At 39.2% G+C, this 13,434-nt stretch overlaps 2 protein-coding genes across 2 annotated transcripts; one reads left to right on the forward strand and one right to left on the reverse strand.

The window, feature by feature from the left end:
- Positions 1 to 862: 862 nt before the first annotated feature.
- LOC125770381 (delta-like protein C) lies at positions 863 to 3,609 on the forward strand. The gene is made up of 5 exons (XM_049439880.1): positions 863 to 1,175; positions 2,373 to 2,670; positions 2,741 to 2,932; positions 3,006 to 3,197; positions 3,260 to 3,609. The coding sequence occupies exons 1-5, from the start codon at positions 1,065 to 1,067 to the stop codon at positions 3,604 to 3,606; spliced, it is 1,140 nt and encodes a 379-aa protein (XP_049295837.1). The 5' UTR covers positions 863 to 1,064; the 3' UTR covers positions 3,607 to 3,609.
- A 25-nt stretch (positions 3,610 to 3,634) lies between these two features.
- LOC125770383 (protein lethal(2)k10201) lies at positions 3,635 to 4,893 on the reverse strand. Its single transcript, XM_049439884.1, has 3 exons — positions 4,498 to 4,893; positions 4,214 to 4,415; positions 3,635 to 4,144 (listed from the first exon to the last, which is right to left on the reverse strand). Exons 1-3 carry the CDS (start codon positions 4,665 to 4,667, stop codon positions 3,770 to 3,772), a joined length of 747 nt encoding a protein of 248 aa, XP_049295841.1. The 5' UTR covers positions 4,668 to 4,893; the 3' UTR covers positions 3,635 to 3,769.
- Between the last annotated feature and the right edge of the window lie 8,541 nt (positions 4,894 to 13,434).

Raw genomic sequence — 13,434 nt, forward strand, 5'->3', positions numbered from 1 at the left:
ACCCATAAATGTTCTAGGAAGAATCTCCTATTACTGAGTATTTTTTGTTTTTATTTTAATGCACAAACCGGCTTAAACATTTTACAACTTGTAGTACAAAAAAAAAAATTATGTGCTATAAGTATGTACAATAACATGAAAATGCGGATACTAATATAATCAAATCAGAACTTACGGTAAACAAATAATAGTTCAACCATTTTGAACAAAATGGATATTAAAATCGTTGGAGCCACGAGCAATCTTGGTGATTTCGCTACAAAGCTGTGGTATTACAATTTAAAAATAATTTCTAACAGTTTTACTGCATATTTCAACACTCTTCATGTTTGTAAACAATGCCTAAATAAATTTATAATCACACCTTGTAAGCATCGTTTCGAATGGAAGACTATTGAAGCTTTCATGGTGCCCGGCAAAGAACAACGTGTTTGGAATACTAATTATTATGGAATAACCAAAAATACAGTGGTCGTAAACTTACATAAACGTTTTCTAAAAAGAAAATACAATATAAAGTGTATGTTGAAAGAGGAAAACACGTTTTAACACACTCCAGTTAAATATAACTAACAGAACAGCCATACTTTATAGTTACTATCTAATATGAGCTTTCAAACAATATCTTTAAATGAAGGTTCGAGTTTGCTCAGCTCTGCACCTTACAGACGTATCACGATATGCAGGTGAAAGCACGCGGCAAGAAAGCAAAAGCAAACTAACATTCAAACAGAAGAAGTTGCGTACACCAATCCGCTGCAGCAAAACCAATTCCAACCGACCCAGACTATGAAATGCTGAACACATCCCATCGCATGGTTCCACTGCTACCACTCGAAACACGAATCGTCAGTCTCCGCGCAAACCACGATCGGAGTGGATCAGTCTGTTGTAACGTTCTATTACAAGTCCCCAGCCCGGTTTGGGGTTGGCCGTTTTTTCTGTCTTTCATTCCTGTCTCCGTTCACGGTTAAGGTTAACGTTCGCTGATAGTTAGCACAGTTTTTTTGTTGTTGTTTCGAACCTCCGCCCGATCTGTTGATCCCCGTGGCGGCAACGTGATCATGAGTCACAATCATTACTATAGGATCATCGTCGTCGGAGTGCTGCTGCAGCTGACCACCTTCACGTCACCTACCGGTGCTGTCCGTTACGTGCCAAAGTGGAAGAAGCAGGTTGAGTGAAATTATGCGCTTTGACTTCTTGCCTGCTAGCTTTTACCCACAGCGATTTGAAGCGGAGTTGGAGAGTGCGTGGTCCGGTGTGCGTCCGGTCGCAGATTAACGATGGCAATGACACTGATCCTAGATTTCTCCATTAGCGCTAGTGACCTCAGCCATTCGCAACCAGGCTGAAATGTGGACAGTAAACAAATGTTGGCCTATTAATGGCTACTGTTGAGGAAAGCATCACCAGGCTGCCTATCGAAGAGAAATTTTAACTGCAACCCGGTGAAAACTCCTTTCTTTCGCTTTACGTCCAAACACCATTGAAGCTCTCGCCGTTCTCATGAAAGAGTGTCTAGAACGGAGTGCTTCCGGTTATGGTATTTGTGGTCACTGGCCCGTCTCATTCGCTGCCGTCTCGTCACAGCCTCCGAGAGCGAACTACATACGTACGTCGGAAGAAACCCGTTATGTTGTTATGTTTTTCTTCCATTATCCGATTTTTGTGCCCGTAATGGCTTGCGGCAAAAGCAACGGTTTAACGCAGCTAAACAGCAGAAGATGCGTGAGATTGTTTTAATGGTGCATAACAAATAAAAAAAAGCTTGGTTTGCAAACTTGTAACCAGTTTTATATTACTCGCAGATTAAATTGATTGTGATGTAATGCAGAGATTTTAAAAATAGATAACTTATTGCAAGTGTTGATAAAAGAGCGTTGCGAGAACTAAAACAGAGGAATCAATTGTTAGAATTTCAAAAAGCAAGATTTTTAATTGAAGCTTTTACCAAGTGAAATTCGAATTCGAGCAGAAATAAATAAGCCACTAAAGCTTGAAATTATACTCAAGAAAACACACATCTTCAATTCCAAATGTTCTAGAACTTTTATATGGAATTTGGATAAAAATCTTGAATTAAACGTAAATTTTTAATTTCGCTAATAACTTTCAAATTTTAAGGTACTACAATGCGATACTTTGCAAATCAAATTATTTAAAAAGCTCATCATTCTAATTAAAAAAAATTCAAGCAACTTTTGATACATAATTGATATGAGTAAACGACATTTACTTAAAACTACTTAGAATATCTTAAACCATCCGCATAATATACAAAAAGTGCTCCACTGCTTTAATAATTTCATTTAATAGTCATAAAATGAATAACATAAAACAATGACTATGACTCACCCATTTCTTTTCAGGCCTGCGAACTGCCAACACCGCAAAATGAATACTCTCACTACGTCTGTGACGACAACGGTGACGTAAAGTGTCTGCCCGGTTGGGCAGGCGATCTGTGCGATGTGCCGATCTGCAAGAAAGGTTGTGATCCGCTGCAAGGATACTGCAAGCGACCGGGCGAGTGTCGGTGCAAGCTAGGCTTTTACGGTGAAAACTGTAACCGATGCATTCCGCTGCCCGGTTGTCAGCACGGTGGCTGCCAAGTTTCGTTCGAATGTGTCTGCCACAAGGGATGGGACGGTATCTTCTGTTCGGAACGTAAGCAAAATCCTGCTTATCGAATAATTCTTCTCCAATTATTGAGCTTGATTCGTTTGTATTCCGCTAGCGATCTGTCGTTCCGATTGTCATCCGTCGCGAGGATACTGTGAGGCACCGGGAGAATGTCGTTGCCGGTTGGGTTGGGCCGGTCCGACCTGTCGCGACTGTCAGGTGCTTCCTGGCTGTATGCACGGAACATGCACAAAGCCGCTGGAATGCAGATGTCTTCCAGGATGGACCGGAATACTTTGCCAGACGCGTAAGTTTCATGCACGAATGTTCAAACTTGCTTATAAGAGAAAGAATCTAATTCTCTGATGGTTCAATTTCAGCGATTTGTGCTTCAAACTGTAGCCGGGAACATGGATATTGTAGACGCCCGGGCGAGTGTCGCTGCAAGGTTGGATGGATGGGACAGGATTGTGCCAAATGTCATCCATATCCCGGCTGCGTTAATGGAGACTGTCGCCGACCGTGGGAATGTAACTGTAAACCCGGCTGGGGTGGAATGCTTTGTGATGAAGGTAAGGTTTAAAGTGGGTTATTAAATGGCACAAGATAATTACCGCCCTGTTTCCGATTCCAGAGCTTAACTACTGCGAAAAGAATCCAGACACGTGTCAGAATGATGGAAAGTGTAAATCATTGATCAAGGACGATGGGTTCTATCGGTGTGAATGTCCAACCGGTTACAAAGGACGTAACTGTGAGATTCTACCCATGTCCATGATGACTTCGACTAGCAGCAGTAGTACGGAACCATCTACTACTACCACAACCGATGTGTCCAGCAGTGATACTTCCTCGGAACTGTCGACAACTACTCTCGTGTCGGAAAGTCTTGAAACGTACCGCAACTCAACGCAATTGTCAACTAGCGAAGATTACCTGAACGATGAGTACAGCTCGGAAGATCTAGACAACGAAGCTTAATGCGCAACAAGCGATCTTGCAGCTACAGTTGCAATTTTAATTCATATTATTTATTTCATTTACTTTACTTAACTTATATTGTATCTACCACAACGAAAACATAATGCGAGAAGAAATCACCTTCTTTTTTTTTAAACCATCTATGTCCGTTTAGGCATGAGTTTTACTCACGTGGAAGACTTTCCAGCAGATCGATCACCATTTTGTTACTTTCAAGTATATCACACCTGTTGCTTTGCTTTTTTACCGATTTAAACGTGCGCTGCTGCGGATGGCCAAAGGAGAAATTTTTCCTACACTTTGGTGCGATCGTTTTTTCGCCCTCGATCTTCGATAGTGGTGTGTTTGAAGCGCAGGCGGCAACACTTTCCGTGTCCATTGGTACACTTGTTTTCGAGCCCTTACTTGATTTCGGTTGACTGTGCGTTTGCTTATCAAAGCGGAAGTTGTGCGGAAACTTGTGCTCGCGTATGCAATGATCTCTACGCTCTGCGGGATCTTTGCTTCGATGTTTACACTCTTCGAGGTAGCAAGCGTACTGCAAAAAAGGTAGGTAAATTATCAATCATTTGGGAACAATTTAATGGAACAGTGTTTTTAGCCTTACCATCGGACGATTGGCTGCTTGCACTTGTGCAGCAAAGTATGAATCATGCGTTTCGGAAAGGTGCAGATCGAGCAAATGGGCATTTGGGAGTGACTTTTTACACTGTGCACACGTATAGCGATGCTGGGCATTGTAATGCAATTCATATTCAACCACGGATTGGCAGAAAAAGTTACAATCGGGAACATTGCAACTTATCTCACTGGAAAACAGGTGGAAAAGAAGGTTAAATTGAAACCTCATTCGATGCGGTTAGGAAAAGGCTTATTCTATTGTATACTTACACATCTTCCGGTTCTGAGTCGGCATTCGGAAACTCGCTTAAAACTCCAAGCTTTACGAATGGTTTGATGTAAATGTTCCCATCACGAAAGAACTCATCATCCTTTGCACGAGCACCGACTGCGCAGCGTTGTAATAACGCTAGTACCGTTTCTTTAGCAGTAAACTCCATTGCTGTATTCCACCTTGGTAACACTTTCAACTGTTTTCTATTTAGCTAAGAATATTTCGGAAACTCTTAAGGAAGGCGCTACATTTACAGCTCCACCAAAATGCATTTGTTTTGTGTGTTTACTTTCCTACAAAATGCCGGCGAAAGAGATAGACATGCCATCTGTATGGCGATGTCTCTTTTTGTCAAAGCTGTCAAACTTCGGCAATGTTCGTGCGCGCTGAAAACAGCTGTTATTATACCAGTTCTAATGCGCGGAATACGTTACAATCCCTAAAAAGTTATTTCATACAGAAAAATAAGTAATTTTCATTTAGAAAAGTGATTTAAGATCACACAGAACGTGTTCAAACAAACAACCAAAAGAGCCCAGTTCAGTTTGATCTCTCTCTCCCTCTGGAAACGGCATTGAAAGGTGACAGTGAAATTTCATGAAAGAAACATTTGAGATATGAAATATTTCATACAACATTTTGAATGAAATATTTCATACTTTTCAGTGCATTGCACAGTGAGGATAAATGTGTACATTACCCCGATCAGACTTTATGGCCGCGAAGAAAATTTTAAATTCGGACTTGTTATAAGATTTGTCGCAAAATAAAGCTTATTTTTAGAATAAAACTGCAAAATGATGTTTCTTCACATTTCGGTAAAGCTTAGAATTTTAAATACAAAACAAAACAAAAAAAATCTTGAATGATAAGACACAAGAATGATACACGTGGATGTGTTTAATCTCATCAGTTATACTTTCATCACACTATTGAGAATGAATCATCCATCAACGGAAGTGATGACTGTGTCTTTTTTTCATTTCTCATGCATTAATTAAGCGAACATCCATCTTGCGAGGCTAAGTTGTCTTTTCTAATGATGTTTGTTAAAATTTTAAAGAAACGAATGAGTTAATGCAGATTAATTATGGCTGATCCTTCCTTCAGGTTAGCTTTTTGTTCAGGACAGCGACTCAAAAACTCGACAAACATCAAATTATCAAACGAAAAAAAAACATTCGTCTTCAGAACACGCTAACATCAAGCGAAGTGAAGCGAAAGGAAGGGGAAAAGAGAGGACACACAGTTGTAGGTACTTTGCCTCAATTACAATAACCCCAACAGAGTAATGCAGTTCCAGACAGGGCTGCATTAGGTTGGACATGGTTTTTCGTTGGCACAAAGCAACTGCCACTTGTTGCCACCGGACAGTTCGGTAGTTCGGGACAGACCAATGATGATGATGATGCATTCAGGGAAAAGCAACTTAATTGGAGCTGTTTCGTGTGTGCCCTCTGGAGTGTTTCGGTCAGTTGTTCATTCATGTTGCACGATGCAAGGCGGATGCACCCCACTCCCTGGTGGTGGTGGTAGTGGATGCAGCCCGTTACCAAAATTCTCCTTTGCTCAAAAAACAAGACAAGCCGGCTAATGCTACCATGCCAGCGATACGGTAGCAGCAACTGTGAAAACATTTTTGCGGACACTAATTGGTAGGTTCAAGTTCAGGGTTACCCGTTTTCTGGTACCTTTCGTGCACGCATGTTCCAGCGTGACGTTGTGACAGCCGGCGTCGATCTTGCGCCATCCAGAGAAGCCCTTTTTCTCGAGCTGCTGAAGCTGCTATGCCAATAAAAGGCCAAAAGCTTTACACAGGAACTACTGATGGCAGTGCCAATTAGGCAATTGTTCTTTATAAGGCTTCGGAATTGGAATTACACGCTACCACACCGATAGTTGTGAGGTTGGTTTTTAGTTAAATGTTATGCATGAGTTTTGTTAAAGAAAGGGCAAAATGCATTACTCTTACTTTATTGTAGATTGTGCAATTAAGCAAGTGGTAGATTTGTTAAGAACGAGATTTTATAAAACAAGAAATCAGCATTCAAAGTTCGAAATATCTTGATTTTTTTGGGGATTTTGTTAGTCTAACTCAAAACAACATGTATTTAATTTTTATTACTATCTATTATAAACAAAATATCTTTATTAATATATACGTTACACTTTTACAGATTATTCCGATACCCCTCCTTTACCTTTACAGAATTAAATACCAGAATATAAATAAAAATATATTATCGAACTTCAGAAAATCATTATTTTGTCCCACTTTAGCCCCATAGTTCAAACATAGTTTTAGTGTTAGTATTTACTATTAGTAGTACGCTTCGTTATATTATATGTTTCTGAACCATTGTATTTTGTTAAAATGTGTAACTTATCTCATGGGATCGTTAAGCTAGACCAAAATAAACAGATAAGTTTGGAAAGGTCTTTCTCAGGACACCAAAGACAAGGATTTGGCAATAAAATCATGCGTCAAGGAGGTCTCAGGAAGGAGGTTTAACGAATGCGTTAGGAAAAGGAAACTTTAAACATCGGACTTAAGTGAATCATAAACACCTTAGGAAAGAAATGCATGTACAAATCATCTGGAAGCAATAAAAATTAAAATGTATTTGGGACGAAGGACGATATAGCAGCAAAACAGACCTCTGGCAATGTGTTTGTTTAGGATGAAAATGGAGAAAGGAAGATAAGACCAACCAATATCACCATAATACGTATGCGAATATGCACGAACACCATCAAACATTGTTAGTATATAAGGTAAAGAAATTTGTTTAATAAATTCAGATTCAATTCTGAAGCGAATGTAGCTACCCAACTTAAAGCTTCTATAACGCAACAAGCAAATTCTATTCAGTACAGGAATGGAGAACGTCTCGACTTTCATTGGAATTCTTGACATCTCCTAAGGATTTGCTTTGAATCTCACCCGAGTCTGCTGAACTCATCCGAAATGTTACTGTTCCAATTGTTCCACTTTTGCGGCATACGTTCCCATACACCAAGAACACTAGTGGGAAGTTTAATGAACAATTTGCGAACAATTAAACTACGGACTCGGAAATGCGATCCTTCACGCGGCCTGACCTGAGTTTGCCATATTGCCAAACTTTCATGTGTTATAAAAATTGTTTAAAGAATGAACTGTACAGCTTCAGCGCATAAAAATAAAGAAAAATAAACGAAAATGTTAAAACTTAATTCTTAAATTAAGAAAAATCACAAAAAATGAAAAATTCAGTAGCCACTATAAAATAAGATGGTGTAAAACAATAAACAAAACATGAACAAATAGATCTGAAAGGAAAGAAATTAAGTAATATTAATTCGATAATAAAAATTGATACTAATTTGGTACGTAAAAATATTTTATTTAATTTTTCTATAATTTAAAGTCAATCGACTTCAAATTAACCATTTCAATATCTGTCCGAAAATTGATATTTGTTTGTAAAACATGGTACACATAATATATGAGAAAAAAAATAAACATCGTTACTCGAGCCACTTTCTTCCAATAAACAAACGCGAAAGAAATATTAAAAATAACCCAAAAAAAGAAGCGTACATCACTCATTAAACAAATTAATTTATTCAACCAACCACTACAAGCAAGTGTGAAACAAACGTGGCATCAGTTGAAACATTTTACCGATCGTCACCAAACACAAACATCATCGCTCCACGCTTCATTACTAACCTCCAGCTGACAGCACCTCCTCGTGGTGGAAAAACGTTGCGTGTGGGAAAATTCTCCGCTTTCCGCGCATTTTCCATCTGCCACCTTCCAGGCGGGGCGTAAAACCGGCAAATTGGTTTGCAACAAAACAAAGCACCCTCAAACGCACAAGAATGGTGAACCATTTTCCTTTCTCCCCCCCAGGATTGCACTGTGCTGTAATTTCATTCTTTCACTTTATTTTTTGTTCTTTCCTTTTCTTTCTCCGGTTCGATTTCTCCCAGTAGAATCTTTGCCGGTGTCAAGGTTTCGTTGTACGTGAGCACAATGAGGAGAAGACCAAAGGAAAAAAAGCCCGGTTGCACAGACGGGCAACACGCAAACGTAAAGTGAGAAATTGCATCGCTGCGTATGGACGATCCTCGGCATTTCGGTGTTGATCGTTCTGCTGCACATGCACTTCGCGCTGGACACGGCAACACGGCCTGGTAGCATAGGTTAGAGTGCGAACCAGACGCACACGTTTGTAATGCTTATGAAATGCGTTTTACGTTACATTTTACTTTTTTTCTCTATTTATTTTTCGGGCTGTACGATTTACGGTACAGACGATCGAGGCGCGTACAGTTACAAAAGCAGGGGAGAAAAGAAAACCAAAAAACAAAAAAAAACAGAGGATCACGAAAAGGACATTGGCGGGGAGTTTGGTAGAGGCAGAGGGCGGGAATTGGTTTTGGTTTCAACGTTGCACATGCTCAACGTTCCCACGCATGATCGTTTCAACCCGGCATAGGATGAGTTTGGTCTTACCATAAGGGAAAATGAAGGACACACAAATCTGTAGACTTCAATGCGCACATAACGTTACTCGCTCTGCTTGGGGTCGTCTGTTTCCTTTCGTGTTGCCCTTCGATCTTGCGTCCTGCGCGATTTTACGTTTGTCTGTGTCTGCGTGTATGAACACTCTTTTCTTCTACTGCCATCCCTCTGCCCAGTCCCTTTGTTCGTAATGATTTTTGGGTGCGTTTTATGCGCTCATCATCAGTTTTCCATTTATTTTTTTTCCTCAGTTAAATTTTTTTAAAATCTTTTCTTTCAGTTTTCTTTCAGTTCTGCCCTTCAATCTTTGCCATCTTAGGTTTAAACCTGTGACTGGGAGGAAACAACCAGCCTAAAAGGGACATGGTGTACATAATCGACGATGAAAATGTCGATCCGTTTTCCGATCAGGTTTCGTGGCATAATATTATTACGAAAGGAACACGTGTTCGAAGTGTGCACGGTGATCCTCTGTGCCCTTCCATTCTTCAGAAGAAGAAGGGAAAAAAACTCCAAAGGTAAGAACATTCTCTCACCATCCAACCATCCGTGATTGTTGGCACAAAAAAAGGGTAAATTGAGGAGGGTGAAAAAACCCCCGTTATGCTTCGAATCTGGTTGGGTTTGGGGGGGGGGGGGGTTATTATATACTCTTTCGTTCTACATCCTTGCTTTTCCTTCGAAAATGGATTCGCAAAAAAGGATACGTAAGGTGAAAGTCGCCCTTAATGAGTGTTCTTTTTGCTAAGAGAAAAAACGAAGAACGCATCATTACGAGTTCCAAGCACCGTTACAGGTTAATTCTTTTAAACCATTCCGGCAGGAATCGGGAGCATAATGTTTATCATTTTAACCCCTCTTTAGTGTTGGTTGCAGGAAACGAAAACAAAGGAAAACTTATTAACCATAAAACCACACAGCGAGTGCACGAGTTCTGGTAAGAATTTCAAAACAAACTTAATATTATTATATATTTTTATATATTTTTAATATTATATATATTTAAAAAAAATTTAAAATATTTAAACGTTCTTTCATCAAAACTTCGAAAGGTCCTGTAAAGATTCGTAAAAAAAATAATAAAACACACTAAAAAAGAAAAGGTGAAAAAATTTTATATTAAATAAATCAAAATTCCAATAAAAAATAAATAAAAATAACAACTTAAAGTAGTTTACTTTAGCTATATGTCATCAATAATTATTAAAACGCTCTAAACATTTAAAAAAGTTCAGATTGCAGATATTGAATTATAGATAAAACTAGACTAGTAAGAGCTATATTGACATGTAAAATATTATTTTTGTTTGTTTGTTTTATTAAATGTTTATTTAAAAAATTAAGAAAAAATCGATAAATACTGTAATCTATAAAAAAATGTAATCATTGGAACAATGATAATAATATAAACATTTTATTAAAGCGTCACAAAGCATTAAAATCAAACAATAAAATAGAATAATGTAAAACAATAACAAATGAATGAATTGTAACGGGAAGCGTTGTGTGCTCATTTGTGGGCAGTCGTCACACAATGGCTTTGATGGTTAATTATCTTATTTTCACAACCACCGTCAATAATACACTTCCTGCTACCGGGTAATGGATGTTGCTATGTTAGCGCCCTAGGTGATATGATGGCGCCTTTAAGGAATCGTTGCTCCAGGAAGTGTTTGAAAGACTGCCGAAGGTTTCAAATTAAAAAGGAGCACCTTTTTGTAACGATCGTTCAGTAGAAAGTGGATGGAAATGTAATAGAAAAAAAGGTTGTTTTTTTTTAATTTGTGTTTCACTAAGCGATCCTACATTATTATGTATGAGTTTATATTGATTTATTAGTTATTTAAAAAATAATAATATTTTTTCACTATCAATTGCCGCATGGATGAAGGATATGATGGCGCCGAGTTTCGGTGACTTATCAATTTAGTTATAATTGATATTGCCGTTCCCCAGTTCCCAATCCGTTTTACACCCCCCAAACATTCAAGCCCTCAATCAACCGGCTTCAAATGTTGTCCTCCGTTTTGCGGAGCCAATATTGACCAAAGGCCGGGAAGGGTGGTAAACCTGTTTGGCAGCTTCGTTTAATAAATGGTTTTGATTGGATGCGGAATCGGTTAGAAAAGATACACATGCGCCGCGAACTGGCGAAGAAGGAACGAATGGGGAACGTTAGAGCCACAACAAAACAACAAACTGGTTAGCGATGGATCATTAGGTCTGCACTTGTCGGTGACAAACGCCGTGACAGTCGTACCTCCCGCGAGGCCAACGCTGTGTCTTTCTTTAACACTCCAGGCACGCCGTCCGGATGTGTCTCTGTGTGTAATGTGAGCCTTCCCTTTCATCCCGGGAACGGTTGTACCGAACCGAACCTGAAGCTGAAACTGAATAGTATCGAATGAAACGCGTTTGTTACGCGTTTCGGTCAGAAGGCAAAGGCTAAAGGAAAACAAAATGCAATACAAAAGTTTACTTAAATTATGATTGATGGAAAATCACTCTTCAAGGTCGAAGGAATCTAAGCGCGATCAATATTGATAAACGATCTTTATAGGTGATGGCAACACTCAAGAAACGGTTCTGCCTGAGATTGGTGTCGGTTTGTGATTGGTGGGGCAGGTCATGACTGTAATTAAAATCCCATTTAGTGTGGCCAAAGTAAACGAAATACAGTAACGATCTTGGTTCGTTTCTCATTTGAGCTTCGTCTAAAATGTGATAACGAATTTATTTTTAGCGTAAAATATTGAAAAAGTTGAAAAAAGATTTGTTTTCTTCTGAAAACTCTTCTGATTCTTCTGAAACTTCTGATTCTTTTTGAAAAGTTGAAAAGAGAGTGAAAATGAGTAAGTGAATTAAATCTTTCTTATGAGTGAGTTAGTTATGAATGTATGAATCTCTTAAAAAGATTTAAATGACAAATAAGATAAGAAACTCCTTTAATGAGATGAAAGTCTCATGAAAGTGTCATTTCGCTTATTATAGAGCCATTTCACTCACAAGAGTGATATCATTCATGAATCAGCCATTTTGCCGTTGAAAGAATCTTGACTCTTTTGCGACGACCTTTGACCCATTCATGAAAGAGTCATTTCACTCTTGAAAGAATCTTTGACTCTTTGCGGTAACCTTTGAATCCCACTCATGAAACAGTCACTCTTGAGTTATGAGTCACTTATGAGTTATAGCACTTTGTAAGGACCTTTGACTCACTCATGAAAGAGTCATTTCACTCTTGAATGAATCTTAACTCTATGCGGCGACCTTTGACTCACTCAGGGAGTTAAAATTGTCATTTCACTTATGAATCATGTCTCTTAAGACTTATGAGACTTTACAGGGACCTTTGACTCGCTCATGAGAGTCATTTAATTCAGTATTTAATGCTAATATTCAATACAAACTTTCCTTTCAGATGATTCTTAATTGCTCCTCTGCCCCTTCCTACCGATCATTCATTTTATATTTACGAATAACTGTCCAAATAGTCATCGTATAGAGTTATTATTCTCATCTCTAGCATGTACGATTTGTCACTGAATAAAGCTTCTATTCGATGTTGTATCATGCTGCAAGCGAATTTGCGCACGATGATTAATTGATCGTTAATTAGGCGTCGTTGTACATAAGCGATCAATAAAAATGGTTACGATTGCAGGGTAAGAACAACCGACACGCAATGAAATGTAACCAGCGGCTTTTAACAAGCAACTACAACACGATTCTTCTTGCGTGATGGGATTCATAGTCATTTTTTTTCAATGTTGTGTCGTCTGGTCGTAAGAGGTTTACGCGTCCGGCATATGTTAAAAAGATGTGCGAGTGAAGCTTACATGACCACGCGGACCGTTTGCAGTGTTAAGCAACATCACTTGGGTAAACTTCAACTTCAAACGAACCACGTTACGATCGTGTCCGGGATCAGCAAAAATATTAAAGGAGGGGAAACGAAAAAAAAAAACAGCCAATTCAAACAACCAATTTTATGACTCGTAGAAAATGGTGATGGGGAATCGATCGGTACTAGTCGACCAGGTCGTGTGCCAATTCGCCTGAAAGCATGTGGCAATGTGCGGAAGAGTATCAAAGTCACGACTACAGGAAATACTGTCAACGGCGGGGTCTCGGTTGACGAGCCGGTTGACCCAACAAACGGCTGCCAGAATTTGATTCTCGGCAAGCCGCCAAGGGGTAAACCAAGTGTGTGCTACAGTGCAAACACACAGAAACACACACACCGGGCTAAACTATTTATGGCAGTGGTCCGTCTAATCCACTCGCGCCTGGGCAGATTATGGACCGCGACTTCAACACGCGATTATGGACATTAGAAATTGAAAGTTCTGCTGGCCCGGGTTAACGTGTGAATTCGTTTCCTCGGTAATGGTTTAGTTCCTTTCCTTGTGGCGGTTAG

This window comes from Anopheles funestus, chromosome 3RL, assembly GCF_943734845.2.
Source record: "Anopheles funestus chromosome 3RL, idAnoFuneDA-416_04, whole genome shotgun sequence".
In the NCBI taxonomy this organism is placed as follows: domain Eukaryota; kingdom Metazoa; phylum Arthropoda; class Insecta; order Diptera; family Culicidae; genus Anopheles; species Anopheles funestus.

Bases quoted from the DNA above. Each gene is read 5' to 3' on its own strand.
- LOC125770381 (XM_049439880.1), top strand. From the start codon at position 1,065: ATGAGTCACAATCATTACTATAGGATCATCGTCGTCGGAGTGCTGCTG. The intron at 2,671-2,740 runs GTAAGCAAAATC...GTATTCCGCTAG, and splicing joins CGGTATCTTCTGTTCGGAAC to CGATCTGTCGTTCCGATTGT. The intron at 2,933-3,005 runs GTAAGTTTCATG...GTTCAATTTCAG, and splicing joins CGGAATACTTTGCCAGACGC to CGATTTGTGCTTCAAACTGT.
- LOC125770383 (XM_049439884.1), bottom strand. From the start codon at position 4,667: ATGGAGTTTACTGCTAAAGAAACGGTACTAGCGTTATTACAACGCTGC. The intron at 4,416-4,497 runs GTAAGTATACAA...CCTGTTTTCCAG, and splicing joins GACTCAGAACCGGAAGATGT to TGAGATAAGTTGCAATGTTC. The intron at 4,145-4,213 runs GTAAGGCTAAAA...CCTTTTTTGCAG, and splicing joins AAGCAGCCAATCGTCCGATG to TACGCTTGCTACCTCGAAGA.